Source organism: Chaetodon auriga, chromosome 24, assembly GCF_051107435.1.
Source record: "Chaetodon auriga isolate fChaAug3 chromosome 24, fChaAug3.hap1, whole genome shotgun sequence".
Lineage (NCBI taxonomy): Eukaryota > Metazoa > Chordata > Actinopteri > Chaetodontiformes > Chaetodontidae > Chaetodon > Chaetodon auriga.
The window spans coordinates 1,402,802-1,424,870 of record NC_135097.1 but is presented as its reverse complement, the minus strand read 5'-3'; the positions used below and the strand labels follow the sequence as shown (position 1 = coordinate 1,424,870).

The window sequence follows — 22,069 nt, the reverse complement described above, 5'->3', positions numbered from 1 at the left end:
CTAGCGTTTCAATCATCAGATGTTTTTACTGTTTGATGGTAAATAAATGAACTACAGCATTAAATGTATCCTCATATCTAGACGTAGTAGCGCCGGGCGGGAAAAGCAAAGTGTAATGATGAAGAAATGAATTGATTCTGAGTCTGTAAATTAAATGGATTGTTTTCTACTGAATTAGTCACAGTAGGTGGTGTAACAGGTGTGGTCCTGCATAACTGGGGTTAGTGGTACTCAAAGAGGTCACATGATGAGCATCTGTACAGTCCTCAGGTAGAAAGATCATTTGAATTGTTCCCAGAAGCGGTGAGCTGCACAGGCATTAGTCTGAAGTGTCTGAAGTCCGTGAATCGTTCGGTTTCGGTGTTTGACAGGATTCAAATGACCCATAAACAAACTGCTATTCAAATCAGAACACCTGCGTCTTCTCAGTGTGGCTGTGTGTACATGCTGGTGTCACTGAGAAAGCTCAATGTCATCCGATGAATTAAAGTAAATTAATTAAATGTTCAGGGAAGTTAAATCAACTCTAAGAGCCGATTCAGTGAATATTTAGTTTATGTGGTTCAGTAAGATAAATCAAACTGAAGTGACTGTTCATATTTTTTATCTTAACATACATATCAGTGGTCAGATGTGTCTTTAATGTTCCTTCAGCCTCAAAGTCTCTGCATGGACGAGACAGTGAACACAGCTGAGCAGCAGGGAACACACAACAGCCATGTTTCCATCAGTGAATTTTTAATCCGCATTGTGAAGTATCGCATTAGAAAAGCTTGATGGAAACGGCAAAATCTGAAAAAACTTCAGTTGATGACATCAGTTGGATCGAGACATGCTCCAAACCTCAGCTGTCATCCTGATGTCTGGGTGGTAAGACCGTCAGGTTTCACGACAGGCCGATTATAGACTGTACATAAATTAAAAACAAATAAAGAAAACCTGTGTGCCGGCCCTCACTCCTCCAGGTCCTGGTTATCCAAGGACGGTTGATTCAAGGGCAGCTGGACTTGGTGCCTCTTCAGTTCTGACTGGTGGGGGGTCCCAGGGGTTCATCCTTGGTTCGGTTGCTCGTGTATCCAGGAAACTAAACAACCATTAAAAAAATGTATGGCTCAGCACAGGAAGTGCTCAGGTCAAGACTCAGCAGTTTACCTCCACCTGAAAGACAAGGGACACTCATCCAAGGACAACACATAGTGTGGACAGGGAGGACAGATGGCTTGAAAGACGAGTAAAGGAGGCTAAACCATCTCTCAATAGAGGACGTCTGTGACACCACTTATTGTCCACCTTCAGTTCTGTCCTTTCATCCCTTCCCAGGAGATTTAGCACCTGTTTACTGCGTCATGTGACAAATCGAAGGACTGTTGGAGCACGAACAACCCAAGTGGTTTCACTGACCTTCACCCTTGATTCAACCCTCCTTGGAGAAGAAACACATCCGACACAGATTCCAGTTTCCTTGAAATATTCCTAAAACAGTATAAGCTTTGTAGAATAAACAAGGCAGGATAAGCATTATCGGCCATCTTCTTATGAATATTAGAGTGCGGATGTCTCCAGGGTTACCCTACATCCCCCCTGCTTCTTTGCCATTTCTAAAGAGTGAGTCAGTGGATAAGGTAAAAGGAGGAAATGCAAGATAATGTGGCTCAGGCAGGACAAACGTAAAATACATTCATCAGGAATTTGGTTCATTGTTGAGTTATGATCAAATACTCATATTCATGCTGTGAAATGTCTCAACATCGTCTTGAGAGATCGAGACATTCAGGGTTCCCACAGACGCAGCATCCTCATTACTTTTGGTCATGGTCCTGTTGTACAAACCAACATGGTTAACAGTCATCACTCATTAACCATGGCACTAGCCTACTAATAAATACAACTGTTTGCATTGAGGGTCATAATGATGCAAATGCAGGAGACGTGCTACCCAAGTACACACAGTCTGCATGAGACTACTCATTTGAATAAAGACCTGTCTGTGTTCCTAGGCCATTTGAATCCTGTCAGAAGTAATGGATAAGCAATGAAGCGTAACTACTGATAGGGAAATATGTCAGTAAAAACCAGTGAAAATAAGCTCAGTTATTCTTTAATGGTACTGATGCAGCCTGGAAAGTGTGTGTGCTGTACTTTACAGTGTTACGTCAGGAAAAGACCACAGTCCTGCTGCTGTGACACATGAGCATCATCAGCACACTCACACACACACACACACACACACACACACACACACACACACACACACACACACACACACACACACACACTAACATCGCTGTGGATTTGGCACCAGCAGTCAGTGAGTTTGGACAACCAGAAGCAAACACTTCTGACGAGGTGGGCGTTAAAAAACTGGACTATCAGGTCATATTTCTAAAATTCATCCTTCTCCATGAATTTTTACATTGGTCCGTTTTTGTTTTTCTGCTGGTTTCATTGGCTCACTTCAGCCGAAGTTCGTCACTTTCACAGGTATGAAAAAGCTTTATTGTCCTGTATTGAATGTATTGTGCTTTTGAAAGCCACCACACAGAATCCTAGTGTTTTGTTTAGATGGTTGATGCTGCTAAAACTTCAGTGACGCCGATCCGATTGGTGAGTGTATAGAAGGTAGACACAGTATTGAATACCTGTGCAATCTGATGCCACCAGGCGCTCATCGTTTTAGAACATATTCAACTCTGTATTTCATTCTTGAAAACCTTCAGTACCTTGTGATGCACCCTTGAAGATGTAGTAATTTTTTTTTTATGAGAAGTCACAGATTGATGTGTTTTGAGACAACACCAGCACACGATGGATTAGACTCTTCGATGTTGCCTTCAATTGGGAATGTTCAGTGTGGGGAAATACTTCCAGAACCAGCATGAAATGTAACTTAACTGTGTCTCCTTTCCCTTTCCCCTTGTCTGCAACTCCTGTCTCTTTATTTGTCCCTCTGATTTCTTTTCTCCTCAGGCCAGCAGCTACATACATTAGACATGTCAGTTAACTCCTCTTCTGCCGATGATTGCTCCATCCTTGGCTTTAAAATCAGTGTTGCCATCTCTGTCATCAGAGCCGTCCTCACCGTGCCTCTCGCCATCCTTGTCCTCTACCTGGGTTCCCAACGATGCCGGCAGCAGCACTCCTTTAAAACCTCAAGTCACTCAGACATCTTCACTTACCACATGGCCACCATGAATCTGATGTGGGTCTTGGCGAGTGTTGGCTACTTTTGGGGTGTTATTGCTCACCTAGAGGTGATGGCATTAATAGGATTCTCTGCTATTTGTATCTTTTTCTGTGGAGAGATCTTATTTCACGTCCTGACCTGTGTGGATCGATACCTGGCTGTTGTTCACCCCATCACCTACCTGGGGCTAAGAAAGGCCCGCGGGGTCCGGATCAGAAACGTCAGCACTGGGTGTGTTTGGCTGCTGTGCTTCGGAATAACGGCTGTAATGTTTCTGCAGTTCCCTAACTACCCCAGCATCCCAATGCTCTGCCTTTTGGTCGTCGCCTTAATAGTCGTGTCTTTTTGCAGCCTTTCTGTTCTGTATGTTCTGACTGGCCCAGGACCAGGGGAAGGAAGCAGGGCAAAGGAGCGGGTCGACCAAGCTAAGCACAGGGCTTTCCATGCCATCGCAGCCATAACAGCTGTGCTGTGGTTGTGGTTTGTAGGGTTCATTATTTTCATTGCTCTGATCAACTCACCACAGATGAGCCTGAGTGTCTCTTGTGTGCTGGTGGTGTGTACAGGCTGGTTTCAGCTGCCCAGCACTTTAGTGTTACCTCTGCTGTATCTGCACAGGGCAGGAAAACTATCATGTTGCTCTTATAGCAATGGGTAAAGACATGGATTGAACTGCAGTTGAGCAAAGTAGATTTGAGTATATTAGACCAGCATAGAGTATATTAGTGTAGTACAGTTTCAATGATTGGATTAATATATATGCGGTATATCTGCACTTAGAACATCACACCAGGGTTAGGTTGTCGGGTTGATCTGCAGTGCGACCTTTCTGGGAGATAAGCTTAAAATAACAGGTTAACCTGAGTTTCACGTCCATGGGCAGAGGTGGGAAAAATGCAAAACATAAGTAACGAGTGTCGTAGCTAGAAGCCATGCAAATGACAGAATGACTCATCTTTACCGCGTGAATAATGCATGATGTTTGTGTCCAGGACCTGGACAAAGCCTCTTTAATATCCAAAGGCTGCGTCACTTTCTGGCTTCTGCCCACAGACTGTCAAACACAGGCGCCCTGTCAATCACGTTGTTGATTGTAGGTGTGTTCTTGTGTATCCGCATGTTGAAAGTAAACAGAACTTTGGGTTATTTGCATGCTGCACCCTGGAAAAGCCCTGTCCTTTGGAAGCACTTTGAAGCACTATAACCTGGATGAATGAGAATCTTCACAGACACACCTGTGTGTGGGTTTTCAATGAGCAAAATGTTCACAAACCAACCCACAACAAACAGCTGCCATGTAGGAATCAATGCTTTATTTCAGTGTGAGTGTGTGTGGACAGTAAAGAGACAGTCCATACCAGTGAACAGACAGGACACATAGTAAATACAGAGAGAAAGAGCAGGCAATTGACACTGTAAGAAACTCGTCAGCACTTTAAGAGCTGAGCTCCAAACACTACATATCCATTTGAGGGAAAAAATAAATAATAAATTGACGTCCAGTGTTGTTGGTGCAAGCAGACAATGATACACAGCCGAGCTACATGTGCCATTAGCTGCAATGACACAAATAGCCTTTTTCTCTTGTTGATAAAGAAATTTCTTTTTCAAATGGATGTGTAGTCTACAAATGAGCTATCTGTTTGAAATGGCTATTAGCTAACACTTTCTTATGTTTGCAGTAAATTTCAAATCAAGATTAGCGAAAAGGCATTTCCATCATATCAACTTTGAAACAACATTCATATGTTTTACTGACATTAAGGCTGAATCTCCAGCAAACAAGGCCCAGATTGTTTAAAGAAACACTTCCTGATGTTGTTGAAACGATCAATAGTGCCAACTAATCCAAAAATCTTCTCTCAGCTCACTGCCGATGAGCAGAATGTGGAGGTTTAGCAGCTCTATTGGGCGCTTAAACAAAGTCAGAGAATGTGCTTTCGACAGACTCTTGAACAGACTGACACAGTTAGGGAAACAACATGAACTCCTTTACGAGACTCAGCTTTCATTTTAATCTATTATTCTTACTGAACACACGCTTTTCACATTGCTTTTAAGAAAAGCTATTGTCTTAGCTATCTGTAAAAGAAATGGCATTGTTAGCATTCAGCTGTGAAACCGATGGCCACAAATAACTACTGAGTTAGTTTAGTTGAACCCCTCCTCACAAAATAGACAAAATTAGCTTTTCATAATAAACCTGACCTGGACAGCTCATGGTTTATGTACTGTACTGCCTTCTTTGCTACAGCTAACATATTAGCTTGTTGCTAAAAGTGTCTATTGGTTTTAATGTCAACAAGCTGTTTTTGCTAACTGGCAAGCTTGATTATTTTTTCCCCCACAACAACTTTCATTTCACAAACAAATAATAGAATAAAACCTTAAATGCTGATTGGTCCACTCAGAACAGACAGTATAAAATGTATCAAATACCAACAATCATATTTTGACTCAACGTAACAGATGAAATGTACAAAAAGAAGAAATATAATGGGCACTTAAGAATTTCAATGCACATGGTGTAACACAATCAAATGGCAATATGGAAAGATTCAAAATGACTAAATAAATAAAAGTAATAACTTACATAAAGTTTACTAAAAACATTTGATCAGCTGTGAACAAAATATTTATGATATTGATTATTGTTTTTTCTTCCCGCTTCAGTGAATGGACTGACACACATCTTGTTAATAATTGATTGGACACCACTTCCTCTACCACAAGCATCTGTTAATTGACAGCGATGTTTTCTGTATATTAATAATAAAGCTAAATACTGTCCAACTGAATGCTGATGTGAGTAACTAAAAAAATGCTTTGCTTTTCTATCGAATCATTGATGTAAATGCTTTCTATTACTGTTACCACTATCGCATGGCACTCCTCCAAAAGTAGTTTGTAAATGCTTTGCAGTGTCACATTTGTCTCATGTCCTTTATTGAACTTATTACTGTAAATCTTCTTAGGAGTGGGTGAACTGTTTGTAAGATGGGAGCTTACAACTGAAATCCTTAGTGAGACGGTATGTTTGATGTCAACAATCACATAATACAGAGGCATGCTGCTGAAACACGGAGGCATCGTTGTATGGGTGATGACAGAACACGTGGAATTGTACAAGCCAGCGACAGCACTTCTTGGAATTCTTCAAGCATTCCAGAATCCTTGGCAATGTTGAGGAACATTCTTTTCATCACCGAGCAGAAACAAGTGTGTAAAAATGTTACTGATTCCAAATATGTTAACGAATTTGAGCATCTTACATGATATTATTAAAGGTATTCTCACAAATATATAGGATAGATTTATAGACTTTTTTTCTCCTTGCAACAGATTTCTCAGGAAAAATATATTAACACTCAAACCAAGCATAGATAGACAATGCTGCTCGTCACAACTACCGTGTCAATCAACCGAATCAATCATTCAGACAATCAGAATAAGAATCAAGCAATCATTTCTACTAATGAATCTATTGCCTAAGACTCATAAGGAACACTAGCATATGGCAAGAAACAAAATAAACATTCCGTATTCAGACAATCCTCATGTACAAACAATGGACAACAGGCTAAAAGTGGCCCATGTCTTAGTCTAATAATACGTTTTCATGACCATCACAGAGTGAATAGTCAACGGTATAGTCAATGGAAATTTGGCTGGGCAAGGATGCCTTTTAAGCAATTCCTTGCTTCATATTTACAGATTAACATGCTCACTGTTGGGAGTTTCCCAGCACAAACACAGGTCCCCACCCCTGGACCAGTTTGAAGGTAAGTGCTTTGTTCAAGGGCAGCCTTGCAAGCTCTAAGAGTTGGTGGCTAAGAGTTGATGTTGGTGTACGATCGCAAAATATGGTCCAGAAGCTGTAGGGGAAGTCAGTGGTAATGACCTGAAGTGACGAATGATGTCAAACCAAGACGCAGACCTCTTTTAGCTCACTGGCCATTATTTTGTCAACTACATACAATATGAGAAGGCAGACCATGAGAACTTTTAATCTTCCAATCCATTCTTTGCAAAACATCATCCTTCATGTATTCATTCATGCCTTTAATCCTCCTTCTTTATCCATCATCCACCACATTGTGGGTTTAGGAAGCAGTGGTTTTCAAAGACGTTCTCTTCATCCCTTTTGCAACCTTTATTTGATCTTCCTTTCTTTTTAAAGCCTTATTTTGTCCATTCTTCCATGTTTCTACTGAGGCCAAACTCAGAGAAAGAGAGACTTCTAGAATTTGACATCATGAATTAGTCATTGCATAATTTTTTACCCCATCCTTGCGTCACTCCGTATTCCATTCCGTGATTTTTTGAATTCACCCTCTTTCCATTCCCCAATGTCCACTACAATCCTCATCCCTCTTTAGACTTTAAGACGTCATCGTTCAAAGACCAGTGTTTCTCCACCTTTCTCTGCTATCCACTGTTTAATTTTTAGAAGATCTCACTTTATCAAGATCATGAACGATGTCAAAATTAGATCATATTTTCATTGTGGCTGATGATGTAATGATAGCTAACCCTTCTGCTTTGCTTCCTCTCCTTTATCTGTATCTTCCATCCCTCCTTCCATCCTTGCAGGCAGTGGTTCATGCAATTATTCCAAGAGTTTGACTTTGTGCATCATATCTTTCTTTTCCCCCGTCGGTCTCTCCTGGCTCCACTTCATTTCTCCATCCAAGCCTCCATCATTGTAGGTAGCGGTAGACTTTGAAGCAGTGGTTGCCAGAGTCAGCCACCACCACATGTCCGTCTGAGGTCAGAGCCAGACCCTGAGGTCCATACAGAGGGTCTGCTGATGTGTTGATGTAGGACAGGAAGGAGCCGCTGCCATCAAACACCTGGAAATGTTTGAACAGAGAGAGAAATGTGTTTTGACAATTGCAAAAACTTCCAAGAATTGTCAAGAAGCAGCGTCTTACAGGTTGACAAGCACTGCACAGCACTGCTGTACCTGGATTCTGCTGTTGCCCCAGTCAGCTACGATGATGTTCCCGTTAACGTCCACAGCTACACCAGTGGGAGCATTGAACTGCCCGTTTCCCTCACCGTTAGAGCCAAATTTCAACACAAGCTCTCCCTCTGGAGTGAAAACCTGACCGTGACACAGAAAGAAAGATCAGGATCCACATAATGTGTCCTGTCTCACGTGTTTACCCAGATTTAAGCTGTCGTTTCATTCTAAAGGGAGCAGGGGAATAAATATAAGGCAGTGTTCAGTCAGTCAGGCCTAACCTTGACAGAGTGGTTATGGAAGTCAGTCACGATGATCTCATTGTTCTTGTTTACTGCTGCAAAGTGTGGCCCTTCAGAACAGGAGCACAGAAACAACAAAAACAGGCTGTGTTATCAGTGCCTTAGCTAACACTTCACCTGTTTTCACCACTTTAACTAACCCTTTCACTGCTTTCAGTGATTACAGTTCAATTATCACCCCATGTGCTTTCAGTGATTCTTCAACTGGCATTTTAACTTGTTTCAGTGATGACACCTACATTGGCTCTTCAGCCTCTTGAAGTACTTTAAACTTTGTACATGCAGTTTTCAGTGCAAGCATACCCACATATTTTTTTTCTACTGAGAATTATTTGGTTCAATTCTTTCAATACACCAGTTTTAGTCCAATGATAAAGTAACTACATATATGACAATAATATTGGTAATACTGTGTGATTTTGATTCATTTTAATATTAAAATTTAGTCCATAAAACAGGACTGGCATGGTTGTCAGTCTCATTCTTGTGGCTTTTTTTATTAATTTCTGGACAGTCTGTTTCTTTGAAAAAGCACTACCTGCAAATTGCTTGTCACCATTGCCTCGACTACCAAACTTGGTGATGAGCTTGCCGGTCAGCTGGAAGATGAAGACAGTGCATGCCTTGTTGTCAACCACGATCACGTGACCATTCTGGTCCACGGACACTCCCTTTGGCCCCATGAGTCTACCGGAGCCAAGCTTTGCCTGATGGATGCCAAGACCAACCAATAAGAGGGAAGAACCATTAAACAAACAGTAACCCTTCATCCCTTACACCCAAGGCTACACTGATGCACTGACCTTGAACTTGCCCTCGCAGGAGAAGATGCTGACCCACTTGTTATCATAGTCAGCAATGATGATGTCACCACTGGGGTGCACAGCCACGCCTGTGGGACGCTGCAGTTGCCCTGGCGAACGTCCACGCACCCCAAAGCGACTCTTGAATTCTCCCTCGTTGGAGAAAATCTGAAATGGGTAGGCATTTGTGAGGTCCCTCAAAGACACAATTCATACCTTAGCTTCTACACCTGAAACCTAAATTTAAAAGTAGCTACAAAAGCAAGTCTGAAACCTAAAACAGCTTTTTGAAGAAGTGAGAACTGAACAAAATGGGCCATACCTGGACACACTGATTATTGCTGTCGGCAATCAGAATCCTGCCACTGGAGGAAGCAGCCACTCCTTGAAGGTTGGTGAACTCTCCTTTATTTCTCCCCTTTGTTCCTGATGAGAGTCGGAAATACCAAATAAATGAATTTCAACAGGTGTTTTTGGAACATTCCACAAAATAAGGATGAATGTCTCACCAATCCTAAAGATGAGGTCATCCTCAATTGGATTTTGGGTTTTGCGTCGTGGGGTACCCAGGGCGCTGCTGGCTCTCTTAGATCCCTTCTTCTTCTGGCCGGGGGACTTCCCACGTCTCTTTGCCCCCTCAGAGGAGCCTGTGGATGGGGTGGCGTAGGCTGCTGAGTTGTTTGCTGTGGTGGTGGAGGGGGACACCTGGAGACAACGATGGAGGGAGAATATATTACTTAGAAATGTGAATTTTCAGATTTTTACCTTAATGTCCATGTTAACTTTAAAATTTTTGGTACATATTTTCCCAAGCTTGGGATGGGACCCCACGGTGGGTATTTGCATGAAATCAAGGTAACAGTTAGAACTTTATTTTAAAAAGTTGAGTCTGTGTTTTAGAACTGAAATTGTCCCAAGCCTAAAAGGAAATGGGAACATCTGGGATTATATGCAACTTTTACAATAACATGTTAACATTTTAGCATGCTCACATGTAACCGCTCAATATCGTGTGCTCATGTTAATTTGCTAGAAAGATCAGTAAGCTTCAACCAACATGCTTGTTGTTGGCAGTCTGTCAATCACACCCACATCACTCTGTCGATTGTTCTACAAAGAACTTTCACTGTTGATACAAAAATTCAGACATGGCTCCAAACTTTTGCTGCTGACACACACCTTCCACCCTCCACCCACCTCTACTTCTGCTTCTAAGACCTTGCTGACGGTCAGTTTGAAGGGGCTTCCTTTGATGTGCTGGTCGTACAGACGGAGTGCCAATGAGAAGTCGCCCTCCTTTGGCACAATGTATACAAACTCATAAGTCCCATTCTTGTGGTCCACTATTTCACCGTCCACTATGCTGCCATCTGGGGTGAAAACCTGGAATAACAAACATAAAATCATGTTAAATAGTGTTTTACATTTACATTTATTTGAGGGGGCGTAAAACAAACCTCAGCTGACAGGATTGCATTGCCACTCTTGCAGGCTCCTCCTGACTTGTCCCTCGTCACTATGGTAACCGAAGCAGGATGTCCCACAATGCACTGCTCCAGGCCCGCGCCCATCGCCTCACTCTGGCTCGCCACCGCACTGAGGAAGACAAAGGTGGGTCAAATGGTGTTGGTTTTTAGCACAGGGTTGAATATTTTGTGTCAGCACAGTCTCACCTGGTTGTGACGATGGTCCCCAGGTTGTGTATAGACTTCCTCAGCCCGTCCGTCTCCATCACCAGATCCAGCTGGTCGTTCTCCTCCGGCTGACACGGCAGGCCAAGACCAGCTAATTCCCCCAGCCTCTCATGGAGCTCACGCTCCGCCTGTAGGGTCGCCACGCACGCCTCCCCAGCCAGAGCCTCCTCTGACTGTGTACAGGAGGCCGTGATGTCCCCTTCTCCCCGGATGAGGCTGTCCACCTGGGCCTGGAGGACCTGGATACATGGCAGACATGATGTTCTTGATGAGTTCTCTGATGTTTTCTGCGTTTTAAAGTAGCCCAGTGGCAGGAGAGGCTGTACTTTCACAGCCATGAAAGATTAAGAGCCCTCAAAATGAACAACCAATCAATTTTCTCATTCCTAAACTCCAGATGATCCAAATCTGTTTTTGCAAAATCTTGCAGCTGACGCTCCATGAAAGCATGTATGCACCTTCTGTTTCAGTCCATATGTGACCTCCAGCTCCATCAGCAGAACACTCTTCCGGACATCGAGCTGCTTGTGCAGATCCTCGAAGCTCGACTGGATGTCCTCTTCGATGGAAGCTCTCTGATTGGTCAGCTGTTGGAGGATCTCCTTAACAAAGGACAGGGCGTCTGAAATCTGAGGGAGTCTGGGGAGATAAATAAAGAAGGTAGTGGGGATTTAAGGGTGAAGTCTGTTAAATTTGTTTCAAAAGTACACTGCCATTCATCATCATTCATCAGCAGAGCGCACACCAAGGAAGGCTTTGTGAATCCTTTGTTTACCACATTAAATATTCATGTGTGCAACCTGCTATGAATGTAAGACCATTTAATCATTTCTTTATTTAGATTTTCAAATTTCATGTTAATGTTTCCCTCTAACTTCTGCACCTGATAAATCACAGATGCCTTTGTCATTTTTCTGTCATCTGCTTGCACCTGACTCAAGTATTTCCAATTTCTGCTAATTTACGCTTCTTCTCCACTGAATACAGGACTTATATTTACACTGTTTTACTGCTGCTTTTGCTTAAATAACAGATCAGAACACCAACCACTGGCACAATTCTTATCTTTTTAAGCTTCACCCTTTTTAGTAGCAGCTTATCAGTTCTCTCATATCACTATTTGAAGTGTCTCACTGGTTGATGTGTTGTGTAGAACTTTCCTCAACCAAAACCAACAACACCACCATCCATACAGGTCACACATGATGAAACACCAAGAGGCAAATTTAGTACAAAAAGAATTCAGAGAGTGGAAAAAAGTTCCTCAGGACATCACAGCAACATTACAGTTATTGTGAATTTCATGCAGTCCCACTCTGTCTAAATTCTACCTGTTCTGGACAGTCCCCAGCCTCTCCCGCAGGCTGCTGCGGTGCTGCTCCAGGGCCTGGCTGAGGGCCAGCTTAGGGTGGTCTTCATGGTCCGACACACAGTCCTCACACAGCACACTGTCACACGCACAACAGTACAGGTCTGCCACCTGCAGGTGAAGAGAAATTCAACATGGGTGCTCAGGTGACAGTGTGGCTGTTACCCAACCCAAATCCAGCATAAAAAATGAGCTGCATGTGTATTGCCTGCCTACCTTCCCTGCATGTTGCGGGCAGGCGTTTTTGCCGGGCGGAGCCTCCAGGACGGTGCACTCCTCGCTGCTGCTATCTGGGGAGTGTTGGTGGGCCTCCATCTGTGAGGGTGAACCTCCGAACACACCCCTTATTCCACACTGCAGCCAGGGGAAGGAGCTGGATGTTCAGATACGAGGTGTCCTACCGTCTGGTTGTATGGTTTGGTCTTTGTAAATTCCTTTTCTCACACTTTATTCCATTGTGCGTCCGAAAAGGAAAGGACAAAACATTCAAATGATAAATCTCCGTTGGATCTTTTGAGAGACATGCCTTAAATTATTGGTCTCTGCAGCCAAGAGGAGGGGTTAAACATTCAGACACACCCCTTTCTGGAGCCTGCAGCCAAAACGAAGGGATTAATTATCCATGCACGCTCCTCCCTGCAGGACTTCTTCACGCTGCATGCAGAAAAGAGTGCTGGGAAATCAGGCACTGGTCTGGTTTTTCTATCATTTCACTGAACGACCATCCACTTCTGTCAGAGCTTCAGTTTCTTGATTTCAGAGCTAAATTTTCAGACACGGCCTTTATTTGAGCTTGTATCCGTGAAACCTGGTGTATGTTTTTCCATCACATTCCTACGGGGCACAAAGCGCTCCTCATGTCCAAAACTCTTCCTTTTAAAATGTCCATCTGCTTCTGTGTGTCTGCTGAAAGACCAAGGAGTCAGTCAGTCCTCTTTGGGTCTGGTTTGTGGACAATCCACAGACCTGGGTGCTGATTTAATTCACAGAGGATTCAAACCTGTGAGAAAGGAGAGATGAGGATTAGGTGGAAGAGCAGAAAAAATAAAACCACTTCTGCTCTTTTCTTCTCTACCACATCGTGCGTGTGATCAGTTTCATTACTTTTGGATGTCCCTCATTAATGTGACAGTGAAATGAAGCATTCAGGTGGTTGAGCGTCACCTGTGGCAGTTGGTGTTTAAAGCTGCAGTTCTTTTAGCCACCACTAGATGGTATTTGAAGAGAAGTCTGACTGCATGGAGGCGGATGGGAACAAACTGTTTTGCCCTTAACTGACAGTTGTCTGATCAGACACGGTGTTATTTTTTAGATTAGTTGATCATAAGTCAGAGATTCTTGGCTGAGACACATGAGAGACCAGACGTTGGACCACAAACAGTCCCAGTCTGCCCTCCTCACTATAGGAAGCCATGTGCTCCTTCCAGGTGGTGCATCAGATCACTGCGCACCCCTAATTAACCCCCAGATGGTCCACTCTGTAGAGTAGAACATGTGCAGCAAGACTCCATGCAGATGGTACGATCCTCAGACGGGGGGGGGGGCTGTGCTGCACTGCACGTCAGACCTACAGAGGGACGTGAATGAAGAGGAAGATACTCATAAAGAGCTTCCAGCTGCAGTAATGTAGGTCACCGAAATGTCTTCAAAGTGATGGAGAGAGCGAGGGATGGGAGTGAGGCTGTGGTTTCCATGGCAACAGACTCCATGGGGAGGGGCGAGGGAGAGATACAACAAAAAGTGAGGCAGTCGTGGTCCCTTTAATCCTAAAATCCTAAATTTAACAGTCTGTGCTCACGTTTTTCACGCAGCGGAAACAAAGATGGCGGCGCTCAGAGTTTCCCCGATGTGACGATGAAGGCGATGAAGACCACGGCACGAGGGAACCAGCACAGCTTCAGCCATGGTCTGCAGAGTCAGGGCTCGAGCCGCGAGGAGAGAGTCTGTGTGACGCTGACTCGACGGAGGGTAAAAAAGAAGTTTTGACCTGGAGGACACCTGAACTCAGGACAGCAGCAGTCTGAGCGGCTCTGTGCTCAGCTCAAAGCTCATTTTCTTCTGGTCTTCTGGTTTTAATCTCACACTTTCTTTCAGTTCCGGCATCTGATGTCAGACGTTCTTCTGTTTTCCTTTGTTTGTTCCTGGTTTGCTGTTTCTTCCTCATCAGTGGAAAATATGAACTGAAGATTTCCTCATGAATCATTTATAAAGGGGGCGGATTATGGATGGGAGCTTCCTGTGATCTCCTGTTTTAACCCCCCCAAAATATTCTGTTCACAACACACAACCCTGACATGAAAGTGGCCTCACACACACACACACACACACACACACACACACACACACACACACACACACACACACACACTCACTGCTGCTGCTGCACCCCCACACTTTCAGTCAAGGGTCCTCTGCAGCACAACGCTGCAAAGGATTATGGGGCGACAGCGAGCCTCTATTTGCAGGGTGTGTGTGTGTGTGTGTGTGTGTGTGTGGACCTTGTGATACTGTGGTGACTGTTTGTAACTGTCCCAGAGGAAGAGACAATAGAACTCTTTCTTTCTTTCTTTCTTTTTCTTTCTTTCTTTTTCTTTTCTTTCTTTCTTTCTTTCTTTCTTTCTTTTTCTTTCTTTCTTTCTTTCTTTCTTTCTTTCGCTTTTCAGGAGGAATTTTTGGCCGTTGAATCTTGTCGTCGTGGTAGTTTGTGGTATATTGTGGGATTAGACGATGACACGATGTCACATTTTCATTTGATTACTTGATTTGAGACGAGACATCTCACAACCTGAAACGCACTTCACTGATTGGAAACTGGTTTACGTCAGTAAACATCGTCATCAAGTCAGTAAATCAACTGTGTGAGGACACACCGACACACACCTGACACACACACACACCTGACACACACACACACACACAGCTCTTTCCCATCATGCATTTATTCCGGTGGGAAAGTTCATGGTCTCTCTGCTTCTGTTTTTCTCTTGGTTTGAGTCACTTGGTCTCTCGCCCGCTCTCTCTCCTCTGTTTTTCACTTTATTTATGATGTAATTACTTCATCATTTGGTGATGTAACAAATGAAATACGTTGGTTTTAAAATGAGGTTTTACTCTCCAGATATTTGTCTCGTGAGCTAAAAGAGAGAGAACGTTGGACTCACGTTGCTCCGTAGCTCAACATGTCAGCAGCTGTTGGCTAAAGCCTGGTTTATGCTTCTGCGTCGCGGCGACGCCGTACCTACGACGTACACCCGACGCCGTCACTGAGCATTCATAGTTCTGCGTCGAGGGAACGCGTTGCTCCGCAATTCACTGCCAAGCCGCTAGGGGGGTGTGGCTGCCCCTCCACGAATTGTTGGCCATTTGGCAGTCTTTATAGTGCCGCGAAGAGGAGTTGTAGAGGTGGTCGTACTTGCGTACCTCCTCGATAATTCTTTCTTCGGCTTGGTCCAGTTTTTCTTGTAGCTCTCACCACAGAAACTTTGAAAATGGCGGTGTTGTTGTGCTGCGACCATGACTGAACTGAAAATTACGTTCTGAGCGGACCAATCACAGTCCTCGACGTTCACGTCACTACGCGTCGACGCGACGCGTAGTCAGGATTTTTTGGAGGTGCGCGTCAGGCTACGGCGTAGGGTCCGTGTAGGGGTCTGCGTCGACGGCGTAGGTACGGCGTCATCGCGACGCAGTAGCATAAACCAGGCTTAACGCGTTCACCTTAATAGCTTCATAGCATTGAATGAAATACCAGTGTTGTGTATGCAGCTTGGTCTGCCGCCCCCTGGTGGCCAACACAAGTAAAAATCCATTAATGCAGCTTTAAGTAACTTTTCAGGTTAATCATGAGCGTTTTTAAGTTGACTTATAACACCGTCTGAAGACTTTTGTTTTAATCTTAATTTTCTTCTGTATCTCCCCGTTTTTACAAAATCACAGGCAGATTATGACTCTCGTAGTCATTTTCCATCACTTTGTAGTTGTTTTTGTCTCTTTATGGACGTGTTTTGTCTGTCTGGCAGTTTGCTTCTGTGCTCATTTTCTGTCTCTTTGTGGTTGTTTTGCACATATTTTTAAAATCTTCTTGCATCTCTTTGTGGTCCTTCGGTGTCTCTTTTTAAATTTTTGGTAATGTTGCATCTGTCTGTGGTTGTTTGCGTCACTTTGTGATCGTTTTCTTGTCTCTCTGTCATTGTTTCTTGTGTTTTTGTGGTCGTTTTGTGTCGTTGTCGACGTGTGTCTCATCACAGATTGACTTTCCAGCAGGGAACAGGTTCACTTCATGCAGAGGACCTGGCCTGAGGGACCCTTGACCCTTGTGGCCCCTCTAGAAATCAGGGTGGACGAGCCCGGTTTCTGTTCACAGAAGTGACGTACCTCCTGTTACTGTTAGCCCTCAGGATGCTAATGTGCAGTACCAACAGGCCTGATAGCACACACACGCACACGCACACACACACACACACACACTCGTATTTGCTGTAAAGCTGAGGTGGATCAGTCTGTGCTGCGTTCATTCATTCGTCCTACACCCTCGTTCATCCTGCAGTCTGTCCATCCTCAATCCCTCCATCCCTCCTCAGTCTCTCCACTCTTTCCTCCCTCCCTCCTTCATCCCTCTCTCTCAGGGAAGCACACCATGCCACAGATGCTTCTGTCATCCCCAAACATTCCTCCATCCATCCATCCATCCATCCATCCATCCATCCATCCATCCATCCATCCATCCATCCATCCTTTCATCCTCTCACCTCCACCCAGAAACAGAGATCCAGCACTCACCATGTTTTCCTCAGACGCAGGCGATGACTGTGACTCCGGCCTGAAGCCATCGCGTCATGATAGCGTCTTGTTTGCTCGCTCTCCTCTCCTCTCTGCTGTGTGTGCGTTTGTGTGTGTGTGTGTGTGTGAGTGTGTGGGTGGGAGGGGGGAGGATATCATCGTCACGGCAACACCAGCAGCTTGCAGCAGCAGCAGCACCAGACTGAGGAGGGGGAGGAGGGGAGAGGGGGAGAGAGGAGAGGGGGGGCATCCATCGGGCCCTGAGTCAGCATCTACCAATGACGAGCAAGAGGAGTGGGAAAAGGAGAGAGGGGATTGGCTCATCTGTCTGTCAGGAATATGGAGGCGGGGGTGTATGATCCTCTCTCTCTCTCTCTATTATCTCAATGTCTCTCTCACCTCTGATCTCACTTGTATCAACTCTAAATCATTTTCTTTTAATACATCAACAGAAATATTTCTTAAACAAATCAAAGTGTGAGGTAAAGTCTCAAGACTCATTTTTATTATTACAATTAATTGTCATCCAGTCATTATTGGCGGTATATTATTATTATTATTATTATTATTATTATTATTATTATTATTATTATTATTATTATTATTATTATAAAGCAATCAAATAATTAATTGTTCATGACTCTTAGCGTAAACAGCAATCGAAACAATTCATATTAATGATAAAATACTGCCTCTAATGTGTTGATGACTTTGACTCTTATGTGTGTATTAGTTATGGTCTTGAAGAGCTGGAGGACGGCTGTTTGATGCTGAAGGAGCTGCAGACCACCCCAATCACCTGCCCCCAGTGCTGCTCCCACGTATAATTATAATACATTTATGTATTATTACTCTGAAATGGGCCATACTGTATAATTAGGACTTTTTTGCTTTTAAGTATATCAGATGTTCATCCTTCTCTGGGTGGTAGTGGCCAGCGGTAGTGAGTCATGAATGATTTGGGTCTGTCGGTTTACCTCCAGTCCAGCAGGGGGCGATGAGGCGCCATGAAGGACTTTATCAGCCGCCATGACGGAACAAAACGAGGCTGACAGTCAGGCAGAGTCATTTGAATCCAGGGAGAGGACGGACGTGCAGGGTCTCTTCCGACTTTTAAGGTAAATATGGGTTTTAAGCTCATTTTAGTCCACAAATACTAAGTTTTACGTGTTTATCACAATAAGTTGAAGTACATGATGGCGGCATTGCCGCAGAAGAGGAGTTTATTCAGCGGATGGTCGCAGATTGTCCGAAAGTTGAACGTCCTCACAGGCTGCGTCCCAACGTTTTTGCTAGCAACCGCTGCAGCTCGTGAAGCTGCTAGCTAGCAAGTTACCGCGTGCAGCGCGTGTTTGGGACTTATCCTTAACTTTTAGCCGCAGTTTTAAAACTTGCTCGTGTGGGAGAGATAAAACCCGTCAGTGTTGACTTACACGAGCGCCCAGCAGGGGAACACGTGGAGGCAAAGAGACGTTACGAAAAAACGTTACGAATTCAACGTATGATACGGAAAGTCAGAGGTCGGATAGTCAGGAGCTGAGGACACGTTTCAAGCGCCTGCACCTCTTCATATATAGAGAGATAAATGGCAATTTTTGGTGAGATATTTAAGAAATGTTGAATAACTGAAGTTGACCGAATTATTTTTCCTCCTTTCAGGTTTTAAATGCTGTTCTGCTGACGATGCCGGCGTCACCGGAGCTGTGACCATGAGGTCAGAGACCATTTAGAAAATGGTTTATCTCTGACCACACGTCGCTCTGCGCTGTGATGACATTATTTCCTGCCATTCGTAGTTTCCACCAGAGGTCTGCGGACCAAAGATGGCCCAAACCTTCCTTGGATGTCTGAGCGTTTTCTAGCTGCTCACAGCTAGCTTCGAACAACAGAAGCTAGCTATGAGCAGCTAACAGTCGGCTGATCGTTTCGGTCACTGCTCCAGAGCTTTCCCTGCAAAAATTTGCTTCCTGTCAATAAGAGTTTCAGTTTCTAACAGTAGAAATGTCCTGGCAGGGTTGCACGAAAAACCGAGGATAGTGGCCTTCGGGGACACCGTACAGAGGCTGTTCAAAGGTGTGGAGATGGATGATACGCCTACCTCCCAGAGATGAAGAAATGCATTAGTGCCAGTGAACCTGGGGACAGGTGAGCAGATCAGTGTATTCACTGGTTTCATGTTGATGTGGCTGCAAATCTAAATGAATGTACAGCAGAGTTACATCCTCTTTTGTCACATTTGGAGCCTTTTGTCTGAATAAAGGGCTGTAAGAGTAAATCGAATGTTGCACCGATTTCATTTCGTGCAATTTCCTGATGTGACGCGGCTCTAATCTGTAGACGTGCTCACGTGTTTTCGCTGTGATGACATTATTTCCTGCCATTCGTAGTTTCCACCAGAGGTCTGCGGACCAGAGACGGTCCAAACCTTCCTTGGATGTCTGAGCGATTGGAAACAAATCAATATAATCTGTTTGTTTTTAGCTTCACATCTAACTTGTTGCTATATGTCACTCTCAGGGTGGAAGCGTCCCCGGTCAGAGGAGGCGTCACCGCTGATGGCGGTCGTTGTCTGGTATGTTATTCTCTCTTAAACGATATGTTTGAGTTTGTACGTTCAGTCCAGCTGTAATAAACAGACTGACGACCTGCAGTTCGCAGTGATGATGCTTTTTCCTGCCATTCGTAGTTTCCACCAGAGGTCTGCGGACCAAAGACGGCCCAAACCTTCCTTGGATGTCTGAGCGACTGATGGAACAGTGCTGATTTTTGTCTTTTTGTATCATCACGATTAAATGAATTTAAAATCCTTTTTTCAGGCTGGATGTGGGAGAAATCTCTGGATCTCGGTCGAGGGGTTTTCAGTCTTGTGAAGGCCGTCACCTGTGCAGTCCAGTAGGTGTGTATCTCTAATCCTCTGGGGTCTAAAGGTCCTGAAGTAGCCTTCCTTTTCCTCTGAACAGATTTGATTCGTCCCAGATCAGTTTGTAATACACATGAGACCAGGATGCCTGATCTCAAAACAGATGTATGACATTTTTATCTGATAATTGGCTAAAAGAATTAATCTAGAGCTGAAATGATGACTTGATCGGCAAATATCCTGACAATTGATGAATCGTGTAAGTCACTTTTTTGGAGTGAACAAAGGGTCAAACTCACCTGGTTACAGCTGTAGTGTGTATCTTCATGAGCTATGGGAGATTAGCATCAATATTTGTCACCGCTTTCTGATATTTTATGGACAAACTAATGAAACGGTGATGAAAATGATTGTTACATTTCAAGTGGACAATTCATTTTTGACCATCTTATAAATAAACGGATGTTTCAGCACAGCGGGAATATAGGCGGCTTTACCTTTTTAAAGGTAACATTAATTAATTAAGAAAAGGTATCAAAAGTATTCAGAATTAGACTTTTTGAAAGCAGCGAATACTCTTGCCGGACTAAGACTTTGACTGTAAGTTCAGTATGTGCGCTGTCTGAATCCAGAGTTCAACTCCACCTTGGTCTATTTACCTGCTTGCCATAAATCGCTGTGATGACATTATTTCCTGCCATTCGTAGTTTCCACCAGAGGTCTGCAGACCAGAGACGGTCCAAACCTTCCTTGGATGTCTGAGCGATTGTGAACAAGTGAATATAATCTGTTTGTCTTTAGCTTCAGGGCTAACTTGTTGCTATATGTCACTTTCAGGGTTGAAGTCTCCAGCGGCAGTGCTTTCAGGCAGAGGAGGCGTCACCGCTGATGGCGGTCATTGTCTGGTATGTTATTCTCTCTTAAACGATATGTTTGAGTTTGTACGTTCAGTCCAGCTGTACTGAACAGACTGACGACCTGCAGTTCGCAGTGATGATGCTTTTTCCTGCCATTCGTAGTTTCCACCAGAGGTCTGCGGACCAAAGACGGCCCAAACCTTCCTTGGATGTCTGAGCGAACATTAAACGTCCCAAACTTGTCTCGTCACATCTTGACTTGTGAGACTGACTTTATCTCCGTCTCACTTTCAGGGTGAATGTCTCTGTCTTCGTCAGCGGTGGCGACCATCAAATCCCGTGAATCTGGTGTGTATGTTTTGGGATCAGTGTTTGTTAAAGTTGTCGCTGTGATGACATTATTTCCTGCCATTCGTAGTTTCCACCAGAGGTCTGCGGACCAAAGACGGCCCAAACCTTCCTTGGATGTCTGAGCGAATTCAGTTCTAGTTGTGATCATCAGCTCACAACATTTTCTCTGGTGACTGATGTTTTTCTTCCTGCAGGTCGACCATGAACAAGGAGCTGCATCAGTTTTTTTTTTTTTTCCACTGATTCAGAAGGATTTTTCCAAAGTTTTTGTCTGCGGAGATTTTTATTCGAGGAATAAAGACTCAACTGTTGCTACCTTGAATCAAACACTTCCTTTTTGTCTACAGTAGACGTCACATCTAATGTTTAATTGATCAACATTGAACGCAAATAGAAACACCTTTGTTTTCACAAACCACAATGAAATAAAAGCATCCGTGTGAATGTCTTTTTGTCTGATTTGTAAGTAAATGACTGCATAGATTAATCGGCTGTTAAGTAGTTAAGTTGATCTGCACTTTGTGTGTGATCGTAAATCATTCAGTGTGAGTTACTGAAGCCTCCACCAGCCCCCACCTTTGAAGACCTTTAACAATATGAAGAACTGTCCAGCTTTGTTTTGGTGTTGTGCACGAATAGTAGTATGTGTGTTTAAACAATACACAATAAAACTGAGACTGCTACGTTTGAAATAAGTCAAATTTACCTTGTTATTCATTAAACTACTACGTGAACGGAACTGCTACAAACGTGTAAACTGGTGTCCTGACAAAACCTTTAAAGACTTTAAATGTTGGTCAGAACGTTAAAATACAGTTTGGCACAAGTCGTTAACCGTTTGTAGACATCAGTCTTGTATTCAGTGACATCCAGTGAGAGTTGTGACCCTGCTGGCTTTCCGTAC

General features: G+C 43.8%; 1 protein-coding gene, 1 long non-coding RNA gene and 6 other non-coding genes across 9 annotated transcripts; 7 read left to right on the top strand and 1 right to left on the bottom strand.

The window, feature by feature from the left end:
* Positions 1 to 4,475: 4,475 nt before the first annotated feature.
* On the bottom strand, positions 4,476 to 17,377 carry trim2b (tripartite motif containing 2b). Its single transcript, XM_076724380.1, has 14 exons — positions 17,098 to 17,377; positions 12,535 to 13,318; positions 12,281 to 12,429; positions 11,408 to 11,588; positions 10,929 to 11,188; positions 10,713 to 10,851; positions 10,453 to 10,638; positions 9,765 to 9,960; positions 9,578 to 9,681; positions 9,256 to 9,423; positions 8,991 to 9,159; positions 8,432 to 8,502; positions 8,151 to 8,291; positions 4,476 to 8,037 (listed from the first exon to the last, which is right to left on the bottom strand). Exons 2-14 carry the CDS (start codon positions 12,631 to 12,633, stop codon positions 7,885 to 7,887), a joined length of 2,016 nt encoding a protein of 671 aa, XP_076580495.1. The 5' UTR covers positions 12,634 to 13,318; positions 17,098 to 17,377; the 3' UTR covers positions 4,476 to 7,884.
* Positions 17,378 to 18,114: 737 nt separating this feature from the next.
* Positions 18,115 to 21,843, top strand: LOC143316718 (uncharacterized). Of its 2 annotated transcripts, XR_013076597.1 has the most exons (8): positions 18,115 to 18,215; positions 18,757 to 18,811; positions 19,111 to 19,242; positions 19,615 to 19,669; positions 19,914 to 19,993; positions 20,795 to 20,862; positions 21,109 to 21,162; positions 21,360 to 21,843. It is a non-coding gene; the product is annotated as an uncharacterized LOC143316718 (long non-coding RNA). The 2 variants fall into 2 exon arrangements; XR_013076596.1 differs by having other exon boundaries at positions 20,795 to 21,843.
* LOC143317526 (small nucleolar RNA SNORD14) lies at positions 18,860 to 18,952 on the top strand. Its single transcript, XR_013076671.1, has one exon. It is a non-coding gene; the product is annotated as a small nucleolar RNA SNORD14 (small nucleolar RNA).
* LOC143317541 (small nucleolar RNA SNORD14) lies at positions 19,451 to 19,543 on the top strand. Its single transcript, XR_013076686.1, has one exon. It is a non-coding gene; the product is annotated as a small nucleolar RNA SNORD14 (small nucleolar RNA).
* On the top strand, positions 19,750 to 19,842 carry LOC143317525 (small nucleolar RNA SNORD14). Its single transcript, XR_013076670.1, has one exon. It is a non-coding gene; the product is annotated as a small nucleolar RNA SNORD14 (small nucleolar RNA).
* LOC143317540 (small nucleolar RNA SNORD14) lies at positions 20,631 to 20,723 on the top strand. Its single transcript, XR_013076685.1, has one exon. It is a non-coding gene; the product is annotated as a small nucleolar RNA SNORD14 (small nucleolar RNA).
* On the top strand, positions 20,943 to 21,035 carry LOC143317524 (small nucleolar RNA SNORD14). Its single transcript, XR_013076669.1, has one exon. It is a non-coding gene; the product is annotated as a small nucleolar RNA SNORD14 (small nucleolar RNA).
* On the top strand, positions 21,199 to 21,291 carry LOC143317539 (small nucleolar RNA SNORD14). The gene has a single exon (XR_013076684.1). It is a non-coding gene; the product is annotated as a small nucleolar RNA SNORD14 (small nucleolar RNA).
* Positions 21,844 to 22,069: the final 226 nt, after the last annotated feature.

Coding starts and splice junctions, on each gene's coding strand:
- trim2b (XM_076724380.1), bottom strand. CDS start 12,633: ATGGAGGCCCACCAACACTCCCCAGATAGCAGCAGCGAGGAGTGCACC. Junction 10,852..10,928: donor GGGACCATCGTCACAACCAG/GTGAGACTGTGC, acceptor TGTCTTCCTCAG/TGCGGTGGCGAGCCAGAGTG. Junction 9,424..9,577: donor GCAATAATCAGTGTGTCCAG/GTATGGCCCATT, acceptor TACCCATTTCAG/ATTTTCTCCAACGAGGGAGA.